Source organism: Tetrao urogallus (assembly GCF_951394365.1).
Source record: "Tetrao urogallus genome assembly, chromosome: 4".
NCBI classification, from domain to species: domain Eukaryota; kingdom Metazoa; phylum Chordata; class Aves; order Galliformes; family Phasianidae; genus Tetrao; species Tetrao urogallus.
The window spans coordinates 47,034,673-47,059,494 of NC_136817.1; the positions used below are offsets into that span (position 1 = coordinate 47,034,673).

At 37.5% G+C, this 24,822-nt stretch overlaps 1 protein-coding gene across 1 annotated transcript in view; it reads left to right on the forward strand.

The window, feature by feature from the left end:
• Positions 1 to 284: 284 nt before the first annotated feature.
• Positions 285 to 24,822, forward strand: part of GABRA4 (gamma-aminobutyric acid type A receptor subunit alpha4) — a gene marked incomplete at both ends in the record, with an annotated part of 35,442 nt that continues 10,904 nt past the window's right edge. The window contains 8 exons of the mRNA XM_079534991.1: positions 285 to 367; positions 479 to 597; positions 9,739 to 9,806; positions 12,742 to 12,962; positions 13,064 to 13,146; positions 14,851 to 14,994; positions 16,277 to 16,429; positions 21,037 to 21,296. Coding sequence (XP_079391117.1) covers positions 285 to 367; positions 479 to 597; positions 9,739 to 9,806; positions 12,742 to 12,962; positions 13,064 to 13,146; positions 14,851 to 14,994; positions 16,277 to 16,429; positions 21,037 to 21,296 — 1,131 coding nt within the window. The remainder of the gene's footprint in view (positions 368 to 478; positions 598 to 9,738; positions 9,807 to 12,741; positions 12,963 to 13,063; positions 13,147 to 14,850; positions 14,995 to 16,276; positions 16,430 to 21,036; positions 21,297 to 24,822) is intronic.

The following is a 24,822-nucleotide window of genomic DNA, read 5'->3' on the forward strand; positions in this document are numbered from 1 at the left end:
AGGCAGCTCTCGGGCAGGTTCGGCGCCTCCCGGCCGCCCGGAGGGGGTTGAGGCGGCCCGGGTGGGAGAGCGGGGCGGGGCGGAGCTGGCCGGAGGCGGGTGCGGCGCGGACCGGTGCCTGTTGCCCCGAGAGAGTTAACGGCGCGGGGAGTCGCCGCTTCTCTGCCCGTGCCTGGCTCCTGGCAACCGGGGCGCCGCGCATGTAGGGCCGCCGGGGGCTGCCGGCGCCGCTGCCGTCCCCCGCACCGGACAACGTGCCCAGGCGTGAAGTATGGCATGCAAAGATGGTTTCTGCCAAGGAGCCAGCCTTCGCCATGTCCTCGGGTCTCTCCATCGCCCTTCTGCACTGTCTGTGCCTGGCGACGTGGTGAGTTCCCCGGCCGCGGGGCGACCCCCACCCGGCACGGCTCGTAGCGGTGCCGCTGCCCCGAGCCGGGTGTCAGCGACTCCGCTCACCCGCCTCCTCTTTAACTCGTAGTCTCACCGGGCCGCCGGGACAGATCAAAAAAGAGGAGAAATTGTGGCCGGAGAATTTCACCAGCATCCTCAACAGTCTCCTGGATGGCTATGACAACCGGCTGCGCCCGGGATTCGGAGGTACGGGCGCGGCGCGGGGGTGACCGCCGTCCATCCGGGGGACCCGCGGGGAGCGCAAGGCTCAGCCCGGCTCTCCGTGCACGCAGCCGGGTCCGCGGCGCTGCGGGCGCACCGCTCGGTGGGGGTGGGAAGACTGTCCAGTGCCGGGATCTGCTGCCACCCAGGTGCCGAGGAGAGAGAGGGTAGTTCTGTCTGTGCTGCGGGGTCGTGTGGCTGATGGGCTCTGTCCAACTAGTTAGGGAAAGCCGGCACTCGGGAACCCGGGCACGCAGCAGTAACCCAAGTTGCTCCCGTTCCAGCTTGGATTTGGAAGTAGTCAGTTGCTGTGTAGGAATCGGGACTGGAGGGGTCGTGAATTTGCCCGCCCCCACGGTGTGGATGTTGGGTTTCAGTTTTTTCTGTGCCCCTTGTGCTGTGAGCGAGAAGCCAGGTTGGCTCTTCAGTGTGGGTCTGGTGTTACTGTTGGGATGTGGAACTGAAAATAATCAGGATTGGGACAAAATACAAATTTATTTTATAATCTGGCATGGAGCTATTAAAACACAGATTTGAAAGTTTTTTTTTTGTTTTTTTTTTTGTTTTTTTTTTTAAAGGTTTAAAAAGAAGTGCTACAATCCTTTTCATGATGTGCAAAGCTAGTAGAGCATTTTATAGGCTGCTTCTATGTGGAATTGAACGAGATCCTTGTGTAGGTTTATGTTGTGAAATACTTTCTTCCTCCTCTGAAAGTACCTTCTTCATACACGTGATACAGCCACACTGACGTGTATGCCAACACGTTCCATACATGCCATATATTGTGCTCACATGCATGATTTCTGCTAATATCATTGATTGCTTCTTTATTATTTTCAGCGTATTGAATAAATGAGGCCTCCTATAGCTTAGCTTAAGTGGAAACTGAATTTATTGAACACCCAGAGGAATCATTAAGAACAGGTAGCTTTTTTCCCCATCTACTCTCTGCTGAGAAGTTACAGACATTTCTGCACGCATACGAGAGATGTGCTATGTTTGGCATCATTTAGGTTGAATGCCAACTAATTAGTCATCTAGCAAATATGCTTTATGAGCATTATTAGATTTCTAAAATTAAACAACTACTAAATATGTAATGTGACATACAGTTTATGTTGATTTTTATTTTGATACAGTTGTCACTTATAGGATATTTTGCAGGATAGAGGATACTTTTTCTACAGTGTTGCAGACTTTCAGCAAAATGCTATCAAAAACAAGAAGTTCCTTGAATCTCCTTGAACTTCCTTGACTGCAGAATTGAATTAAATAATACAAGGAAAAAACCTTCACATTTCAGTCTGAGGAAAACATTTCTGAGTATATATCTCATGAAATGAGTATTACATTACTATTTACTTCTTCCTTCCTTGTAATACCTAAATCAATCACCTTTGAGTTTTGAACTTCTAAGTAACACATGGGCAAACCTACTTCAATTTTGAAAACAATGCCAGGCACCCTAGCTATTCAGTGCAAGTTATTGTCACCTTATTTGACAAGAACAAGAACTAAAAACCAAAATCAACCAGAAAAAGAAACTTCTCTGTAATGGTCAGATGTGACCTTTTGATACAACTCAACATGGTCTGCAGATTAGTTATGTGCTATCCAGATTAAGTTTTGTCCATATTATGTGCTTTTTTTGCTGATAAGTCTTTTTGGCAAATGGGACTCGTTTCTTAGAAGTGGCTTGCTTGCCATTATAGAGCATAGCAAACAAATGTCATCATAGTGGGAATATTTAGAGATGGAAAGTGTAGTGTGTTTTGGTAACACTAAAGCTGTTTTATGATGAGCAGCAGAATATTTTATTTTTGTTTTATTCCTGAAGCTGATTCACCATCTAGATTGCACGTGGCTCAAAATGAAATGAAGGTTTTATTTTAAGAACAAAAGACCTCTCAGTGGTCTGACCGATGCTGATTTTAATCTTCAAATCAATGAAAACACTTCTAATTCTGGTGCAAGTGATGTTTAAAATCGGGCTTGGGGAGCTAGCCAAATTCTGAATTTTGCTGGCTTATTCTAGAGTAACTATAAATAACAATTCATGAAGATTTTTGCATGCAAAGTAGAAAATATTAAATTTTGGAGAATTCCTAAGACTGAATCCAGTTTCTCCATGCCTCATCAATAGCACAAAGTTAGTGGTTATAAAGAAGTTAAATCACCTGAGCATGCTTATGAATGTAAATGTGGCTTCTCAGGAGGGTTGAACCTTAATGGAGTATACGGATCTTGCCCTGTTATATGTTATGTAGTAGCGTGGCTTACCTTGAGGGTAAATAGAAGAATTGCGTTTCCTATGTCATTTGATGAACACTGGGCGTTACAAAGTTGCTTCACGAAACAGGTTAAACAATCCAACAGGTTGCTGTCAGTTATTAATCACTGAAAGGTTTGCTAATGTAATAAACAAAACCAGAAGGGTTCATGAAGGAGGTTGAAAGTTCCCCTCGACTTTGGGCGGGAAGAATCTAAATCATCCTTAAAAGAAGCGAGAGGAGCAAAGAGGTTTCAAGAAGAAATTTAATTAAGTAGAGCAGAATAGGAATTTTTGTACATGAAAAGAACCCCGCAAGTGCTGTCAGGAAGACTTTAAATGTATAACAATTTGAATTTCAGTAGTGGGAAAGTATTTGGAAACTAATGAATGAAGTAATGCTCCATGATGTTTGAAAACAGTGTAGTGGAAGTAAAGTCTGCCTATGTGCCATTTTGCTGCTGTCCTGAATTTCAGAAAGAAGTTTTTAGTGCATGTGGATTTCCCAGTCATGTACAGCCTGTAATCCAACAGATTATAAACACAGTGTTGAGAGAAGTCACCTGCAGTGTCATTAATGAAAAGCGTTATCTGCTGTAAAACTTCATGTTACCCAAGTGCTCTTTTGATTCAGGTGTAAAATTCTGAAGGAAAACCACTTACGCCTTTATTCCAGCTTTTATTTGCTTTTGAAATTTTTGCATATGACAAAAAAAAAAAAAAAAAAGAAAAAAAAAGAAATAAAAACTCTCTAGAAAATTAGAAAACCTTGATTTTTCTCTGAAAATCACTTTGTTACCTTTCCACCAGTGATTAGATTCAGAATGGTTGTAGAACAACTTTTTGATATAGGAGTATTATTCACTTGGAATAAAAGGTCTGAATCTGATTTGCCATTTTAACACTTCTATGGTTTTAGACCTTACATGGGGAACTGACAGAAGTGAGGGCCCATGAGATCCAATTAAAACATCTGCTGGATCACAGAACCACAGAGTGGCTGGGATTGACAGGGCTCTCTGGGTCCATCAGACCCAGCTCAAGCAGGGTGCCCAGAGCCACATCTAGGTGACTTAAGAAGATTTGCAAGGAGGAGAACTCCGCAGACTCTCAGGGCAGGCTGTACCAGTGCTCCATCACCTGCAAAGATCAGAAGTGCTTCCTGGTGTTCAGAGAGAACCTTCTGTGTTCCAGTTTGTTCACATTGCCTCATGTCCTGGCACTGGCCACCACTGAAAAGATCTTGGCTTCATCTTCCTTGAACCCTCCATTCAGGTATTTATGGGCATTAATGACAACCCCCTGAGCCTCCTCTTCTCCGAGCTGAACAGTCCCATCTCTCCCAGCCTCTCCTAATATGAGAGGTGCTGCAGGCCCTTTGTCATCTTGGTGGCCCTTTGCTGGGCTATTTCCAATATGTTCAGGTCTCTGTTATAATGAGGGACAGAGAGTTGGATGCAATACTCCATGTGTGGCCTCACCAAAGCTGAGTAGAAGAGAAGGATCACTTATTAAGATTATGAATTTAAAATATTATGGTAACTTTTAAAACTTATGTGATATGCTAGCTCATTACACTTCATTTAGGAAGCCAAGAAGGAATGAGGCAGCTGTGGCAAGTTAGAAGAGCATCCCTTGCAATGCCTGTGTATCTGCTAATTCTAATGAATTTTTCTGCTAGGTGTGCCTCTGATCTTGGGAATTTTGTTTTTCAGTAAGATTAAAGAAAGAAGATGTGTGGCATGTCTCCTGTTCAAGGCTCTTAGGTTGACAGAAAAACCCTCTGATGTTAGGTCTTAAAAATCCCTTCTGAGCCAGGCTGTATTGCCCACCGCATCTTCCTTGCTCCTTGTGGTGTAGCTGTCCATCAGTCAGTGAAGACTGGAGCTCTCTTTCTCCTTGGTTCTGCTTATTTTTGTGTAGTACACTTTGGCATGAAATCTCATTGTCAGCTACTGAAGTGGTGATTGCACTTCATCTTTCTGTTCAAAAGTCTCCATGCGTTCTGGCTCATGAGTAGAAGGAACAGGACCGTGTTCATTTACTCTCCTTTTTCCTTCCTCTTTCTCTTGATCTCATAATTGTGAAATTGCAATGGGATACCTCGTGGAATTAAATATACTGGCCACTGTCTCCTTAAGAAGACTGTGAGAGACCATTTCTGCCTCTTCTAGGCTGTGCCGTGTTCAGCTTATGAGTGTTTCTAAGTTTCATTTCCTGTCAAAGCAAGAGAAATGACTGTAGTCAGGAAATAGATGCAGAATAATTGTGAAGAGGGCAGACAATTTTCTATTTAGAAAATAAGAGTATCTACATTATTATCTTCTTCTATTAAAAAACTCATACATGCCTTCAAGATTCCATTGTCCTGCATAATAGATTTTGTATTTATTTATTTGTTTGTTTGTTTATTACAAATGGACTGGCTGTGAGCATCATAAAGTGAAGGTAATAATTTTTTTTCTTGGGCAATTGTCCAATCTTCTTCAGCTGATGAGAGCAGATGATTCAAAGCCTTGTTAACAGGATATGGTGTTATATACCTGTAGTTGACTAGTTTGAATTTGGCCCAGGTCCATAATGCTTGAAGTCATTACCATCTGTCTGTTGTTCAGTGACCTATATAAAATTAGCTGATATTCTTGGTCCAGTTCTTTGTAGACAGGTGCCCACGCTGTGAAAACAGGCACCAGTGTCAGCCTTGTTGGCTGTATCAGCAGAGTATCTGCTGAACAGACAAAGAAACAGAACATTCTCCTCATCTCTGGAGTTATGTTTTTCCCTGTTCAAGGTTTAGACATGATACTGGAAGAATGTAAAAGTTGCTATGTGCTGTTGCATTCAATGTATTTACCTCTGAATAAAGAATGTAGTCCGAGTATTTGAAATGACCTGCCCAGTTCTAAGTTCCCAAGAGAAATTTTACATGTAGCAGATGTCCTCTGGTATGGAATTAAACAAGAGAGCATGCTTTTTATACAATTGTTTTTTTATGCAGCAGGCAAAAACTTGAAGAGAAAGCATCTTTCACAAACTGCTACTGTGTGTAGCAGCTACATCTTTTTTTTTTTTTTTTTTTTTTTTTAAGATGTAGATGTGGAAAGTGATGTAATGTAATTTCATATATCCCGGATTGATCTCATGACAGCGACCACGCTTAGCATTTCAATTGTACTTTGCACGTTGAGACCTTTATACAGACTTGTTTGCTAAGGTTTGCAGTTGCTTGTGTGACTCTTGATGGCAGAATCTCCAATCTGCAGTGAGCCTGTGCAGGATTTGACTGTTTACATACAGTGGAGATCTCTGTGGTGACAGTTGCCTATGGAAACGAATGGATAACGGAGTCCAAAGTCTTTTACTGGGAGTTCTGCTGCAGTTCAACCCATATGTTGGCATCAAATGCATGGGAGAGCTGTCTTATGTTCTTCTTCACAGGGTTAGGGCCCGGTATCACTTCTGCAGCCCACATGTAGCATCTCTATCAAGCACTGAACTATTCTGGCTTTTTGCAGGGGTTGCTTTTAATTCTACCAGAGCTTCTTTAAAGTATATTATCTTACAGGCAGTGATTCAGACTTAACTGTTCCCACTGCAGTGTGTAGGACTCTCCTCCTATTTCATTGACATAAAAATACACACCAGTATATTAAAAATAGTTCTTCGGTGTTCCTGAAGACTTATGGTGATTAGATGTTTTCTGAACATGCACTGAAGGGGAAGTACAGGTGGTCATATTTAAAGTAGATTGCCCTGCATTTTATTGCCAGCTGTAGAAGTTTAAGTTTTCTAATAGGATCTTCTGCTTCCACAGCCCAAGTTGGTTAAGTGGTGCAACATGCTTATTTTGGAAGGCTCCTTGAATCACTAGTAAAAGTAGGTTAGGTGACTGCAAATCACCTCTTTGTTGACAGGAATTCCCGTAATTAATAATAATTAAAAAAGAAAAAGGCATGACTCACTCTTTCTACCCCTGCTATAGTTTCCGATTGGAATTAGTATGTTCTGTTCTACAATGAGCAGAATAGAGGATAGGTTCTGGTATCACCGTGGCTGTCTTGGCTTGGCCTTGAGTGCTGGGATGCTCTAAAAAATCCAGTATTTGCTCTTAACAGTTATGGACTGACATAGTAGGTGGAAGATCTGGTACAGGCCTGTAGATGGGAGGAAAAGCATTAGGGGAATAATTAGCTTTCACTGCCCCTTGCAGTTGTCTTTTCTCCTACCAAACATTTTAACGTTTGACCACAGTTATGCAATGAAAGGATTTTCACACCTGTAATATGTGGATATTGTTTCTTCCATTGTGATGCCTAAAATGTTTGCAGATCCTTGTTTATCTGCCATTATCTAGAGGCCTAAAACTTTTTTGAACATTTGTTTTGTCACCATACTGCCATCACGTCAGGGGAGAAAGCAAAGGTAAACTTTAATTTCAGCCTTATCTTGTGGCTTCATTATCTGTCCTGCTTCCTTCTGTCTCGTGGGTCCCACTGGTAGATACAAATTTGAAAGCAGAATAGTAGTTACTAGAAGCACAGTTTTTATTCCTGTGTTGCTGCAATCAGATTCCTAATAGCATGAAATCATAAGCTTTCAGATTTTGAGGTTAATTTCCTGATCTTAGAGCTTACCTTCTTTCCAAGAAACCCCAAAAAATAAAGTTGCAAAAAGTCTCTGAACGCTGTTGCCTGTGAAGCAGTCTAATAAAACAAATGAAGTCAGTACTTGAGGAAAACCAGCTCCTGCTTATGGGAAAAATGTTCCCTTTTGCTCTGTTTGATACAATTATAAAATTACAGTGTGCTGTGAGGTAAAGAAAAGAAGATACCATAGAGATACCAATCCACTACAGGTGATTTTGTTCTCTTTTTAGAAGTATAACTTTCAGTTTGTTTTTTTTTTTAATTGTTGGGTAACAAAAGACTCGAGCAATGTGAAACAATGTCTCTGTCATTTCTATAGAACTTTGATTTCAAAAACATTTTGACTTCATCAGATTAAATAAATGGATACTATGTGTGAATATGTATATTGTATGTAGTTTACCCTAGATAAATGATAGTGTGGTGATTATGGGAGATCAGATATATTTGGATTGCTTGTGTTTCTATGTTCTAAGTATGATTGGGCTTTTCTTTCCTGTTTTTTAATCCTGCAGGTGAAATTTTTTACTTCTAGCATTGACAGCTCTGAGTTTTTTCCCTATTTCTTGGAGCTCTGTGGAAATAATTATATTCAGGAAATTTAATTGGACTACATTGTCAGTGACATGAGTGGTCCAACCACTCATAGGATTCTGTACCATGACGAATACTTAAGTATTTGTAGAAAGGGAAGCAGCTTCCATTTGACATGTTTAGAAGAGCAGAATGTTATGAGTGTGTGTTATCTGGAACTTGGGAAATTCTTAAAACCTCTTTGAGACAGACGTGCTGAAGGATCCAGCTTTCCAGGGACCACTGAGCTACCAACTGTTGTAGGGTGATTTTTCTTTAGATTTTATCTTGGAAAAAATGTCTCTGTACAGAACTGTTAACTTCCATTAAAGAGTCTGTTTCTTGACATTTAGCTGAAAAGTTCTTAGCTGTTCTTCTATACATAACTTGCAAACTGCTCACTGAAATAATTTTATACGGTTTTCTTTTACATTTTGTTCACAGTTTGACACTTTTTCTAGATGCACAAAATATAGCTTCCCTGATTTCCAGTTGCATATTTATTTCTCTCCTCTTAATATTTGATTCAAAACGATATTGTCTGTGAACAGCAATTATTTTTTTCTTTCCAGAAGCATAAATTCTTCAGCTTTTACTTTCCTTAAATCTTCCTTCTTTTTAATTTTGTATTACAAATACTATGATAAATCCTGAATTAACAGACTTGAGGCACTTATCTTCTTTGTGTATCAGGAGAGAAACTGTGGTTGCGAATTTGTAGATTATACTGTGTTTTCAAACAAATAATGTTTGGTGAGAAAACCAGCAAATATTCATACATTTGTGATGTATGTTCACTACTCAAATTAAGCCATTAGGTAATGCTTTGATCACAGAATTATAACTATAATTATTAATAATTAGCAGTTTTCTAGAGTTTTACATTGGGAACTGATATAAATACTGCATATGTACTTACAGAAAACTCTAAAGTTCCCAGTTGTGAACCCAGAGTGATGCCATTCTTGTATTTCAAGTTGCTTTGTCCTGTCTTGGAGGGACTGATCATGTTGATATGAAGTTGCTTTCTCTGATGGTTGCTTGACATTCCCAGCTATGAATATTCAATACTTTGGTGCACTGTCGTAAATAACAGTAGCTCTTGCAAGAGGGGCTATGTAGTAGCATGTGTTCAGACCCCCCAGAATACTAAGATATCTATGTTTTACTTTGTTTGTCAGTATTAAATAACTATTGATTTGGATGTGGATGCATCTCTTGATCCTGCTAAATTGCCTAGTGTGTAGCACAGTAATATCTGTGATGTGGTTATTACCAATAAGACTGAATGGTAGCAATAAAGACCGCAGGGAATGTGGATTTCTTGAATTATGTGCTTGTTGTTAATCAGCATGGTGTTTTCCTTAAGTCTTTTAATTTGTTGGTACCTGTTTTCTTATCTGCTGAGTCAATGCTGGTTTTCTAAATGGGAATTTGCACGCCTTTGACTTATCTGTGGAGTAACAACAGTTGAGTAGATCTTGTTGTTAAAGACATATCTGAAATGACCTGTTTTTGCATTTTGCTCTTGTTTGTCCACAGAACCCTCAAAGCAATAACTGTTCACATGCCAGGATCACTTATGACAATTGTTGACCTACAAAATTCACATTTTCTTGCTCACTTTTCATATATTAGGTCCTGTTACTGAAGTCAAAACAGATATATATGTCACCAGTTTTGGACCTGTTTCTGATGTAGAAATGGTACGTATTGCTGGAACTAAAATGCCATTTCCTGTTTCTGAGAAACCATTAACTGCAGTAAGGAGTGGATGATTAATTCATGTCTCTGTACTGTTCTGTCAATCATACAAAGTAGACAAGATTAGTAATGGCTTAATTTATAGCTTATAATTAGATACAGCAGGCCTGATTCTGGTCGCACTTGCACTGTTTTTTGTCTGGTTTAAGGAAATTTCTTCCCAAAAAAGCAGATTTTTGTGGTGTAGAGACAGAATCAGGCCTTGTGGGGAGTGTCACAGTAAGCATACTGTGGGGAAAAAAAAAGTAATGTCTTTGAAATTGCCTTTCCCTTCTCAAATGCGTGTTATTCTCAGGTGAATAGTAATGACATAATTTCACAAATACTTGTTGACATTTTCTTTTCAGATGAATTCCCTTTGTTGGTCTTTGGGCCACTTTTAGCATCAATTTCAGCAAACATTTGACTAATAGGAGTTTTCATAACTGTCTGCAGAAATTGAATGTTAAAATGACATGCACAAAGTATTCACTGAAGACAAACATTGCATCTGCATGTACTGTTATTTGTACCTGAAAGGCAACTGCATTTGGGGTCAAATCCACTGCAATGTGCCTACAGCATACCCTTAAATGACACAACAGTTTCTCATTTCTTGGATTTTTTTATATGAAACATGGAAGTAACAGAGCCATATGTACATTTATATGTTTATATTTCTCTGAGGGAAAGGGAGTTTCATGGCGGTAATGTCCTTCATACATGGTGCTATCCTGCACTTTCTGGGGCAAGTGATTGGTTCTATCCTGGGGAAAAGTATGTGACAGCAAGCTGTTTTTATTCAAGGACTAAGTCCCTATGCTTGTCTTGTGTGGAATTGCATCTTACACATTCAATGCACAGTATGATGCTGTTCAATGTGACAAAGAGTACAAGAATGTGGAATAATAAGTCTAGTAATGTGTGCCTCAACTCTAAATTGAGGGCTGCAGTGAAGCATTTTATGTGCTGCCTCATGAGAAATTACTGGTTACCTTGGAGAAGGCAGGAGTGAAAACAAGAAATGGAGGTAGGTAAGGAACTGGCAAAAAGAGAATTTACAGCAGATGTTTCCCCTGTTGTCATTAGGGATTGATTAGGAGGCTTTTCAGGGATCTTGGAATTGGTTTTGAAATGAATATACCCATTGTGATATGAATGTGGCTGCATTCACAAACCTTGTTGAAAGTGTGGAGTGTGAGAGTCTCAGAATGGGATAATCTGAATGTTTTTTTAGAACTGATTTAGTTTGATTCTCAGAGTTATGAAAAAGGTTGAACTCTCATTTTACAAGATCTATCATGTGCATGCTGATAACAGAAACTGCTACTGCAAGCTACAAAATTATTATCAAGAGATGACAGAGAAGAGAGACTTCTCATAGACTCACTGTTGTAATGCAAAAGCGTCAGCACTTCTGCTCAAGACTTACCAGTCCTGAAGGAAGAACACAGAGGAAAGTTAACATTCATCAGTTTAATAGAGAGGCACTCACGTTATGGGGAAATTGGCTGGTCAGTCCCAGCACCAGTGGTTGTCGACTGGAATAGTGTCTGCTCTGGGATCATCCCCATCAGATGCCAGTGGCAGCAGGCTAGCAAGATGTCTGCTAACCATCCTTAGTACTGCCACAATATATATGAGTGGGAGACAATAAAGCATTGTGCGTCAGGATAGTCAAGGCCATGCACAGAAAGAGAGGATACTTAGTTACAGCTGTAGAGCAAATTTCTTCTCCATGCAGAATCTAGAGGTGGTTTACTTGTGTTCCCAAGATAACATGAGCCCTTTCTAGTCTCCTGTTCAGGCCATAATCTGCATTTTTCCGCACAACAGTAAAGCAAGATGGAGGATACATCCATAGAAAAGAAACCAAATGTAGTTCTAAGATGCATTACACTTGTAGAGATGCATCTGTGCCCATATGAATATGACCATACAAGTAGTTTAAAGTGGTAATAATATGCAGAGGAGTTTGAAATGAATTCTAAATGCATTATTTGGTTTAACACAAAGATGCAGTTTTAAGTTACAAGGGACTGAAGTTTCCTGTGCTACCTTCTTAATGCTGTGTAATTGTTCTCATAATTGTTTTAAAATGCTTTAACTTCCCAAGATGAGAAATGCATTCCTTTATCAGTTAATTTGCATGTGATTTCTCATGATGTACTTGCGTCTGCAGTTCTGCAGTTTATATGTTTCCTTTGGAGCACTTGAATAACTTTTCTGAGGAATTGAATAGAATAACTATGTAGTTAAAAATAAATGTGCGTTTTTACAAGTCTATGAATAGTTCATTGTATGTGTTTTGTGGACATGACAAAGAAAATGTTCAGCTTTCCTCCATTGAAAGTTTACTTTTAATCAGTTGAAGTTAAATTTCCCTTTTTTGGCTTTGAAATGGAAGTAATCATTTCTCCTGATACTTTAGTTTATCTATTTATTTTACTTTTTTTTTTTTTTTTTTCAGTGCTGGCCATCTTTTCTTTAAAAATGTCTTTTAAAATGTTGACATTTGTTGTTACAGATCATTTTGTTTCCAGTTATATACTTGACTACAAATTAAACTGCCTGCTTCCTGCAATCTAATTAGATTAATTATTCCTTAATGACTAAACATGTGTATCAATTTATTGATATGACTAATGTGGGAAATTAAGTTAAGGAGTACACAAAACTATTTAACTGGTGACATTACGTTTGTGTGGTGGACTTAGCATTTTCTTTACTGCTAGTTTATTTTCTCCTGAGGGATTTCTTTTTTTCTTTTTTTTTTTTCTTTTTTTCTTTTTTTTTTTTCTTTCTTTTTTTTTTTTTTTCTTTTTTTTTTTTTTTCAGGAAACAATTATACAAGCAAATGTGATCTTTATTTTTCTGCAATTTTTCTGCAAAATACAGGAGTATACAATGGATGTCTTCTTCCGTCAGACATGGGTAGACAAAAGATTAAAATATGATGGCCCTATTGAAATTTTAAGACTTAACAACTTGATGGTCTCGAAGGTGTGGACTCCTGACACTTTCTTCAGGAATGGGAAAAAGTCTGTTGCACATAACATGACCGCCCCAAATAAACTCTTCAGAATAATGAGGAATGGCACGATCCTGTATACAATGAGGTATCTAGCTTGTTTTTCAGCTTCTTACAATTACTGTATGCAAAAGATGTGCTGCCTAGACAAAATGGCAACCAGAGACTATTTAATTTGTTCCATTATAGGCTTACAATAAGTGCAGAGTGTCCCATGAGATTAGTGGATTTTCCCATGGATGGTCATGCTTGTCCTCTCAAATTTGGGAGTTGTAAGTTACAATTATGAAATTTCTTGTAACTACAGAATTTAAATAGTAGAAGTAGATTTTGAGAAATTAGTGAATTTTCTGAATATTAGTTGTGATATGCAATCCATATGCAGGCAAAACTCCTGTTAAGTTCTTTGGGAATTTTATTTAGGACCTGAAAATTAAACTCATTTCAGAGAACTGAAAAGTGGACAGTGATTCAGATACTGTTTTAAACTCACTGGCTACACTGTTGTTTGAAGTATATATTTTTTTTTGGTTCCTCGGGATGAATTGAACACTCAGTGAAGCAAGAGTGCAGAAGAGGGTGGGATCCATCTCAGCTTACTGCAGTCAGGTAAAAGGTGCCTGGGGAAGCTGTTTATTTGTCTTTCTTTACAGTCAGTGGAGTTAGGTTCATGTCCTAAGATAGGTTATACCTTAAGTATGAAGATTTGTTCATCTTATATCTTATCTCCCGGCCTGTAAAGGGAGTCTGTATGACAACTACAGGCTAGATAGTTTTTAGACTGGTGAGAGAAGTCTCAGTGTAGTGCAGATGACTGTCCTTTTCTGCTTTGAAGTGTGAAGGTTATCCAAAATCCTATAGTTGACTTTTGCTAGGAGTAATGTTTTGGGCCATTTTACATGCAACAGAGAAAGGTAGAAATGAGTCCTTTTTGATTTTATTCCACAGCAGAGATTGCTGTGACCACGTGGGTATGGTTAATGTGCTTCATTTTCTATCTTGTCACTCTTCTAAACCTCGTTGGTCACTGGCTTCTGCTTTTCACTGGGATGTTGTCAGTGGCTGGACAGTAATCTGTTTTCCTTGACCTCTGAATTCTGAAGTTAGAGTTTGCTGGAAGCTGCTTATCCCCTTAGCTTATACATTTAAGTTATACAGCTCAATAGCCAAGCAAAAGGACGATATTAAGGATGCTTCTCTGATAGGGCTTTTCTTCCCAGTTATTGAAATTAGAAACCAGGTCCTGCTAGAAGTGGCTTTGGCATCAGATGTGCACTAGGGAAGCTTCAATAATGGGGACTTCTCCACTGGCATATTTCTTAGGGCAGAATCATAAATCAGTAGAAATTGTGTTTGACACTAACCTGGTATCTTTTTCAGTGAAACTTGAAGTAGCAATTTCAAATGCAAGATTGGTTTAATTTAATTTTAACAGGAGTTTGGACTGCGTAGGGATTGAATGCTAGCTGTAAGTGATGTCTTTTATATTAAACGTTACAATATTTCTTTGGGTGTGCTTATTTCTGGGCTGCTTTGAATCTTTTACTGACCTCTGTTTCTGGCAGAAGAAATTAAATTTCTGCTTTTAGACTAATCATTATTTCATGTAAAGAAATGTGCACCTCATCTCCAAAATGTACCCTCCTTATCATGCTATTTTTACAGAACAGTATATTTTAATGTTAAAATTTTGGATAGAAATTTCTAAAATAGCTTGAAGATAACCTGCCCATGTTTACTAAGGGCCAATGTAGAAAGAAGTAGTGTTTAACTTCATATTTGAATGTGAAGTCTAATTTGTGTATAATGCTTGATATACTACCTTAGCCTCCAGTTTATTTTTTGGGGGGTAATGCAGAGGTTGTCTTCTAAAGCTGTTACTGCGAGTCTTACTGATTTTGGTAAATTTGGGGAGGTGGCATTAGTAAGGTTTGAGAAGTTGTTTCCTATTTATGCAAACTGGTACTGTGTTGTAGATGCATATCCAAAGAGTGAAATGATTTATACCTGGACAAAAGGACCTGAGAAGTCAGTGGAAGTTCCTGAGGAGTCTTCCAGTTTAGTTCAGTATGACCTGCTAGGGCATACGGTGTCCAGTGAAACCATTAAATCTATTACAGGTAGGAATCACATCAGTAAGAGTCAATTTGAGTCAAACTAACCCTGTAATACTACTCTAGGCTTTTTTTCTTTCTTTTATATAAGGAATTTTACTGAATGTCATAGGCTATATATTAGGAGGTGAAAGCGTAGATCTGAATTAGGTTTCTGTCCTTCAGATGTACATTTGCAGATTCATTAATGTAGATTGCAAAGGTCTTTCAGAAAGCTAGAATCAGATCATTTCTCCAAGGGACAAAATGAGTATTTAATCACTGCTTAAAATGCAGTTTGAAGAGTCAAGAGGATGCCTGGGTAAGGAAGTAATTTCTCAGCACTGTAACCACATTATGTGCAAAAGACTTCCTTTGTTTGGTGGAACAAACAGCTCAGGATAAAAGTAGAGCATACAGAATGGGTTATTAAAACCATTAAAAACCCTCTAGTCAGATAAGCATAGGCACGAATGCATTAGTCACAATAGATACTTCTGCTGATTTGCCTTACTTCTTACAGCACAAATGGCAACTATGGGCATCCTAAGTGAGTGAAGTATCACTTATGAGCAGTTTACTGATAAGCAAGCATACTCTTAAAATATTTTTAAAAATTGGAATCATTTTCTAAACATCAGCAAGTTTGGGTGTTGTAAGATGGTCATAATTAAACAGATAGAGCAGTACAACACATATTTGCTTTCTGGATATTTTTCTTAAGGACAAAACAGTATTTTGCAGTACCATAGAAGTTGACCTGCTCACAGATCAATTATTATGGGTGAATGACCTGGTTTCCCTACTATGGCTACAAAATTCTTCCTGTATTCTTCCTACTATTTAGATAGTTTACTCCGTTTGTGCTGAAAATGTAATTGTTTCGTTTAATATGAGTAATGATACTTCATCTAAACTTACACTGTTTTTAATTATTGTTAATGACTTTTTCATTTGTACCATTATCATTGTGGTGCTAATATATAAACCTAGAGTATTCTCTTCAGCAGATGCTAAAGGAATTTTCAAATCATACTTGCATTACAAAAACTGATCCAGACTTAGCTACACATTTATAATATTTTAGATAGCATTTTAAGAATGACACTATAAGGACCTTCTATTTCCAACATTTTTTGTTTAGAACTTATCTTTGTTCTTGTCTCATAAAATGTCTTCTTTTCTATATGTGTTAAATATGTTGTTGTATGAATCTTAAAGAATCTTAGCTGATAGTTTGGAACAATTAATCTGTGACATAAAAAAATGTGTAGTCAGAAAAATACTTTTTTTTTTTTTTTTTTTTTAGGTGAATATATTGTTATGACAGTTTACTTCCACCTCAGACGGAAAATGGGTTATTTTATGATTCAGACATATATCCCGTGCATTATGACCGTCATCCTTTCTCAAGTTTCATTTTGGATAAATAAGGAATCTGTACCAGCTAGAACTGTATTTGGTAATTATTTCAGTTTTTCACTTTTTATCATGCTTTCTCAACTATTTTCTCTAGACTAGACACAAGGTCACAAGTATACTGCCTCTGTATTGGCACAGATGCAAGGACTTAAGGTAAACTCAGAAGAATTGTCACTATCAGTGTATAAATAAATTAGTTTGTGAGACCTTGGATTCAAAAGAAGTTTGGAATATTTATCGAGAAGCATAACCTGGTTGTCTGTGGCAAGTCAGTGTACACTGGTGAGGATTTTAGGTGCTTGGGGTATCAGGATGAGAAGACTTGGCCTGAAATGATTTATTCCTTAGTCTGTATACAGACCAGTTTTATCCTTCAGTGAGCAGCAGTGCAGTACTTGAATGCATGCTTTTTGAAATCCTATTAAAATAACTTGATTGGGAACATGTGAATGTAGATATATAGATATCTATGTCATCAGTGGAAGCTTGCAGAGGGTAAAGCTTAGATGTAATTTCATGTATAGTGATCTTCTTTCCTATTTACTGTTGCCATTATGAAAATGAATTAATAAAGAAAAATGATTGCAAGATATTAAAAGTGAATTAATCAAAATACAGTTTAAATGTTATGGTACAGTAAACACTGAAAATAAAAATTTTGAAAGCTCCAGCAGAAGATTAAGTGTAAGTAATTAAAGGAATTAAATGGAAATATGGTTCCTAACAAAGGAATAAGACAAAAACATTTTTAAAAGCAGTCTTCATAGAGAGAAATGTCTTGACTTTACAATATACTCTAGTAGAAAGCTAGATTAATCAAGAAAATGTTCTACAAGAAAGCTTTGATATAGCTAGATGCTGGAAAGAGGGACAAGAATTAATGTTTCTACGTGATAGCTCACCCAAACATGTAAGTAAAGTCTTAATGCTGTTTAGTATCACAAATCAGACAAGATTAATCATTAGTTATAAGAAAATATATCCGGCAAACAGGAATGTTGTTTCACATGTCTTTCCAGTAATGCTGAATAATGGTACTTCTTAAGTATAGCCATAAACTGGAAAAGTAGAATCTGTATTTATAAACAAAATGTGGTAATGAAAATGCACAAATTATGCAGCAATAGAAGAAATATGTGTCAGTATATCCGTATAAGAAGCTGGGAACAAATAATAATAAAGTTTGGACATCTATTAAGTTGCATTTAGTTTCTAATATGCTTTGAAAAGAAATGTCATACAATATGGCTATAGGTACTTTTATAAAGTTTTCTGTCAAGCGACAAAAGGGACCCTAAAAGTAATTTTAAGAGAATATAGAAATGTTGCAGACAAGATGTAAAAATGAAGCCAGAATATCTGCTGTGATACTGACTTTCCAGAGAAACAGTCAGAAGAAGCTAAACAAAAGACTTTCCATTGGACAATGCATGGCTGGAGAGAACTTGGCAAAGATAACACAGAAAGGACATGCAAGGAACAATCTAGGGAGTTTCTGCCTGTCAAGATGTCTGTTACTATGGAAAAGATTTTGAACATGATGCTCTATGAATGCTTTTCACATGGAAAAAGACATAATTTGGTTTGGCTATATATTCTGAATGTTTAACAAGTTGTGTGGCTGGGAGATAGCATTCAGAGAACATCTGTCTTTTTATGTAGCTCTAGTATGCCACTTGAATAGAACACATGCATAATCTCTTGCTTACAAACCCGTTGTATGATGTCTGAACAGTTTATCTTGCTGGTGAGTGCTTTATTTACGTATCCCTGAAATAAGAGTATCTTGCTGGGAGTTGTCTTCCAGGACACTTTTTCACAAATAAGTGTGACCTTTTACTTTCTTATGTCCATATTAAAAACAAAGTAAAATAAAATGGGGAGGGATTGGGCATGCAACTAAATTCTAGTAATGAATCCGTGTTCAGTCATTTGACTTAACTACAGCCATATGACACACTTTTCTTCCAGTTTTAGCATGTGAGTGCTGAGTGGTCTGATAAAGTATGCATGGAACAGCAGCACATATCCTTCAGGTTCTTTTGTGAATCTTGAGACCACCATAGTCCAGAAAAGCTGGGTAGCAGTGCTGCAAATAAGCCAGAGAAGGCATGGATGAGTTGGAAGATGTGAGGACATTGCACTGGTCTATTGCATATTAGCCAGGCATATTTATGCAATTGCATGTGAAGTAGTGGTTTATAGCTTTTATAAAGACTTCTTGCTCTGCTGCTGAAACTTTTAAAAGTTTAATAAATCTTACTAACTTACCCCAGTAAGAGCTATAGGCATGTGAATCTGATGGTTGAGGAAGACTAGTGTTTCTCAAAGTGAGAAAGAGAAAATTTTCTTTTCTAATCAAGTTTTTTTTTAATAGTAAAATAGTCTTAGTATATTTTTTTCACAATTATGCATAATTCTGATCAGAAGCTTGCAAGTATTTTGCTCTGGATAGTTACAGTTCATATGTATATATGTGCATATACGTGTGTATATGCATATAAACACAAGGGCAGGAAATTAAGTTCTGGTAAAATCTTGTGTGTTTGTGTGTGTATGTATATATACATGTACACACAGGTTTTTACCAGAACTTAATTTCCTTCCCTTGGCACATATCTAGGAACAGCTACAGTGGCAACTTGCAAGTCTCTCAGAGGAATGTTTTAATAGGAAAAAACTGAGGAAGATTGGGGTAATAGACAGTGTAATACTGTCACAGCCTGCCCTCTGCTCCATTCATTTGTCATTTGAGTCATTTCATCCTATTCTTAAATCTATTAAGTAAATGTCTTTTTAAAACATAATTCAGAGAACCTATTTGCTTGAAGACTGCAAGAGTAGAATCAGGAAGGATAGGGTAAGCAGGGATGTGTCTCTTTCAGGGTAAAGTAACTTCCCATAATTCTTTCTCAGAATTAAATATTTTTAGTGGCGTGTTTTTCAACACCTTCCCACTGAGGAAGATTTTGTGTTTTTTATCCTGCTGAGTTTTCTCTGAAATGCTATTTGAGCTTTTATGAACTAGACACTGCTTCTTTGTCTTTAAAAATTAAGCTAGCAACAGCAACAAAAAGCTCTAATATGAGAGACTGGCTTAATTTTGTCCTATTTTCTGTATGACAATGTCTAGTTGAAGGTTTTTTCTCGGTAAGTTACCCAAATGAGATATGCCTATTTAGGAAACAGGGTGTGTGAAGGTCCTGTTTGAAGACAGACTATCAATTACTTTGAATTCTTTCCATACATACGTTTAATCTTGTGTGAGTACAATGTTGTTTTCATAAAAGTGAAGATACATGCACTTGTTGTCAATCTTCCTTGAGATCATTGTGGTAGCACTTGAGCAGTGTTCACCCTGTACATGGTAGTTTTTATGTGGGAGACGTGGGATACTTCATGTTTTAACTAGTCTTAGAATAGTTTGGATGAGAGGAAAAAAAAATCATTTTTTGTTTTTCATAGCTAGTGTTTGCACTTGAAGTGTCACAATGAAGTGGTCATATTTTGCTCAGTGTTCGTGCATGTATACTTTAATTGAAGTTATTCTTTCAGAAGATGAAATCCTAATTAAATTTAACTGGTCGACTAGTAGCAGAAGGATTTAAAAGATAAGGTTATGACTTACTAATTAACAGAGTTGTTAACATAATATTTGAGTTTTCCTTAGCACCAAAATATTTGCCATGTTTTAGTGGCATCTGGTTTATGAGCGTGATCAGAGTAATAGGTAGCTTTCCAAAACCATTAAAGGAAAAATCATGCTGTTCTTGCAGTCCAGTGAGCAAAACATACACCTGATAATCAGCTTAATTACATTCAAACATTTAGAAAATTATTTGTTGTAGGAAATTCTACAAAATTTGGCATAAAAAATATGTATTGAAGACTTTTACCATTTCTGCACGTGAGCTGTAAGTGATCTAGTGAAGGCATGGCTCTCTTAAAAACTGGTTACCTGTTGTGTGTGTACAACTCTGCTCATTAGTACATGGTGATTGCTGGGACTTAAATCTAATGCAGTATTCATAAGATGCATAGAAAGGCTTTCCTCCATTTTCTTAATCTAACAGAGCAATGAGTTGTTTTTACTCTGACTGTCAGTTCTTTCCTGTGTTCATTTTTATGAAGAGTGGATTGCTGAGTGTAGGATCTCAGAGGTTCTTAAGATTGTCTTATCAAGCAAACACAGGGTGCACTGTCTGATGGCAACATCTGAATCCTGCAGTAGTAGAGCAGTAATAGACTAGTAATAGCAGTAGTATTTCACAGTGCATTATTTTGCAGTGCTGGAAAAAAGGTAGTTATGTTATACTGTATTTCCTGTGTTGACTTAAATGTGAAAATCTCTAGTATTATTACTTTGATTTCTGGTAATATATATACATATATTTAACTGAGTAGGAGATTTATTTTCTTCCATTTGATGTCAAGATTGAGTGTCACATTCACTGGAGTAACTTTTGTTATAACTTTTTTCAGTGTAACTGCTTTTTCATTCATAATAGTTGGCTTTACAATCAGAGATAGAGATTTAAATCACTCATAGGTGATATGAAACTCTTTGTTTGAAGCTGTTTGTCTACTTTCATATTCTCTGTCTGATTTACTTGCATTCAGCAGTGCTTTTGTTTTGTTTCTTTGAAGGAATAACCACAGTGTTGACAATGACGACACTGAGCATCAGTGCAAGACACTCACTGCCAAAAGTATCATATGCTACTGCCATGGACTGGTTCATTGCGGTCTGCTTTGCCTTTGTGTTTTCTGCTCTTATCGAGTTTGCTGCTGTCAACTATTTTACTAATATTCAAATGGAAAGAGCCAAAAGGAAGACGGTAAAATCCCTCCTTGAATTTCCAGTTGCTCCAATACAAAGAGAAAAAAATATAGAAGAGAAGCACACGGTACGTTTTCAGTTTACACAAATATTTTCCATTTTTCTTTTTGTAGCCTTTCTCAACAAAACAGGCCTTTAACTTTTTTCCTTTCAGCCCCAAAATCTTCCCCTGCCATTCCAGCATCTTCCTATTCCCTGTAGAGGAGGCAGTGAATAAAGTTCTTGACATTAGTCTCAGCTGGTCTCCTGCATCCTGGCCCAACTCACCAGACTTGTGTCTCCTGCTCAGAACTGTGAAACAGAAGAGCCTGTTTTGCATTTCCTTGGGGACAGCTACTCTGGGGCCATGCAGTTCCCTCTACAGGGCAATCAGAAAAAAGCGTTCAGCTTATTCTTCAGAATCTGGATGCAGAGTTGTTATAAGTGTCTGGCAGACAAGTTTCTCTCCTGCATGAAGTATAAGTTAGTATTATGCAAGACTAATGCTATGACATATTCAATGAAAAAATCCTGTAAAACTTTACTTGATTTTTCACGTGCAGTATTAGAGATTGGAGGAGGAGGTTATGCCTGTCCATACCTGCCATCTCTTCTATGTTTTGTTGTGTTTTAGTGAGGGTCGGTTAGAATGGATATCTTTAGGAAAGTTTCATTTCCTTTATGTGTTGATTCTGCTTGGACTGATAATACAGACCAGATATTACAGGTTATATAGAGAACATGTTATCTTCTATGATTATTTTTTTTTAATGAATTAAAATATGCTAAAACATTGCAATTATACTTCAGAGAATTTCCCCAACCATTGCTGTTCTCCTTTCACTGCACATGTTGCCTGTGTAGAATTTTCTTTCTTATTCAGTTATAATTTCAGGAAGTTTTTAAAGAACACTGGATAAAACATTTGTGTGCACCATGGATGTCATTTTTATGTTACCTATATATCTGCACAGGAACTCACCTCAGTTTCTGAAAAGATTTTGGGGCCCTTAACAGAATGCTTTTCAGCTTTCATAGTGCTCGAGGTTTTGAGACTTATGTGGTAGTTACCTCAGTTGTGTGGACCAGTTAACAAGGGTATGATCTTGCTTCCAGTTGAGTCACCAATGATTCTCCTTCCCTCCCTGTTTTGGTTCCCCTTTCCTTGCTAGCAGCTGCATTCCTTCTCCTATTCTTCAGACACATAGCTAACAAAGTCATTCCACACTTGCACTCACCATATGGTAGGCCAGTAACTCTGTTATGACTGGCTCTCCTGACAACGTCACTCAAGATGTATGACACTGACAGCAGCATCATAATTCACTCTTCCTGTCAGACTGGTTTTCTAATTTCCTTTTACTGAGTCATGATTTAAGAACTACTGTTTTAGATGAACTCTTGACAATTTTGTCTTCTGTGTCTTTCCACATCTCATTTGTTTCTTTCCTTATTCATTTGCTCTTTTTGCTTTCCCACTCAGTCCATTTGATGTCAAACCTCAGTTGCTGTCCACCCACTTCCATTTTTCTTCATTGCTCTCCTATCATAAATCATTAGAGTTTTCAATCTTCTGGCTATGTTGTTCTGCTACTCCCAGTTCAACTTAAAAGAATAGATGTGTTCCTGAAGAGTTTATTACATGTCACTCTGTGTGCTGCTAGCAAGAGACAGGAATAAGAAAAAATATGCTTATAGCAGCAAGTGGTTCTTCTTGTGCATAGAGGTATTAGAGTCGTTAGTTTATCTGGCTAATCTTGACAATACAGCATACTGTTTTATATAATATCAGGCACTCTGAGTAGTGTTAATAAGTATTTGTTTAGGAGATAGTCAGGTTTTACTTGAGTCTGTAGAAAAATAAATTGCACTATAAAAGATGATACTGGATTTATTTATAAAATGTAATTAAATCCAAAAGAAAAAGTCTTCTCAGTTTGTAATAGCACAGGTTTAAAATACTACTTGTGATTCATGGTCAGAATTTTTGTGTGTTGGTCTTGTACTTAACCATTTACATAAATGTTGTGGGTAAGCTGTTTTAAAACAAACAAAACCCATCTACAGCAACAACAGTCCACACAGATTCATCCAACTTTAAAGCTAGGCAACTTGAGGTGTAATGTTCTATTCCACTGCAAAATTAATATACCTGAAGTAGATTTGGTAATCTGCTGACACATTTTGGGATCTTGAAAACACTCGAGGGAGCAATCTAGCATTTAGAAGTTTTATATATGAACACTATGAGTTTGTATGGCAGTGATAATAATATTGTTTGCACTGTTATTGTGTTTTCTCTAGTCATGCCCGTGCTAAAATTTGTGTTTGCTTTTCTGTGGGAAATGTAGGGAATGAGCTCACAGATATGTTAGACTTATCTATCAGGCAGTGCCTTCATTAACTAGGTGATGATTTCTGTCCGTGTATTCTGCTTCACAGAACAGTCTTTAGAAGCTAATGTGACTGGTACGTTGCTTTCCAACGTGATGTGTGATACAGTCTTTCTCCTTAATATTTCAGTTCTAGGTCTAAAAGGATAGTCTTGAATCTTATGTCTTATAAATCTAGTTTTTCTCCATGTATACTGTCTAATCAGTGCTGGATTTCCAGAGGTTAAAATCCCTGCTTCACTGCAAATTTGTGGTACACAAAGAATGCAGAGTGATAGCCTATAGTGTATCATTTCTAAGCATTATTTCTCAAGGTAAATGCTAGACATTTTTTCTCCATAGCTATATTATAGGATTTGATTTCTTAAGCCAGCTTGATGGGGTTTTTTTTGTTTTGTTTTTTAAGGAGCCTGTACTATATTGCCACTACTGTGCTAGAAATTCTGTTGTTAGCACAATCACTAGAGATCAAGGAAAAACTGATTTACACCATTGTCTCCTGGAATTTCATTGTCTTGGGACCAAGCTTAATTGCTTTAGGGTTGGAAGGAGCTAACCTGTCCCAAAGCATTCTGAACTCCTTTCTTTACTAAAAGCAGAAATGATGTTGCAAGTCAGCGTGTGATGGAAATGAATGATTTATAGTTTGTTATTGGACTCCTGAGTCTATTTTTATGCTTCTGCACTGTTTCCTTTTCCCTGTATTCCTATGAAGTTTATTTTTAAAGACCTACCCAATTTTGGAGATGAAAAATGTTACTGAAAAATATTCTTCAAAAATAGGCTTCTAAACACTGTTAGCATGAGCTTCAAAGTCAGCTGTTTGTTTCAAGAGTGTGAAACTTGGAAAAAAAAAAAAAACAGGTCAGTCTTGAGCAAACTTTTTGAATGGAATAATTTCTTCAGAGTTGATTTCAAGGAGATTATAATTCCCAAACTTCCTGTTTTCTGAAGGCATTTAAATGTTATAAATGTCATCTTACGTTGGCCAAATAGCATTTAATAAAGGAACTTGAGGGTCAGGTTCTTCACTGTCTCATGGATGCACACTCCTGTCCTTACTGGGCATACTGGTGTGATGTGTGCACCTCCTGAGATTATAAGCAATGTTCTCAGTTTTCTTGTTACTTTTGATCGGGATGTACAATAGCTTCCATTCTGCCAGCAAATGGAGAAGTGCAGTTAACACCATCTCTTTATATGCGGAAGAAATTATCTGAG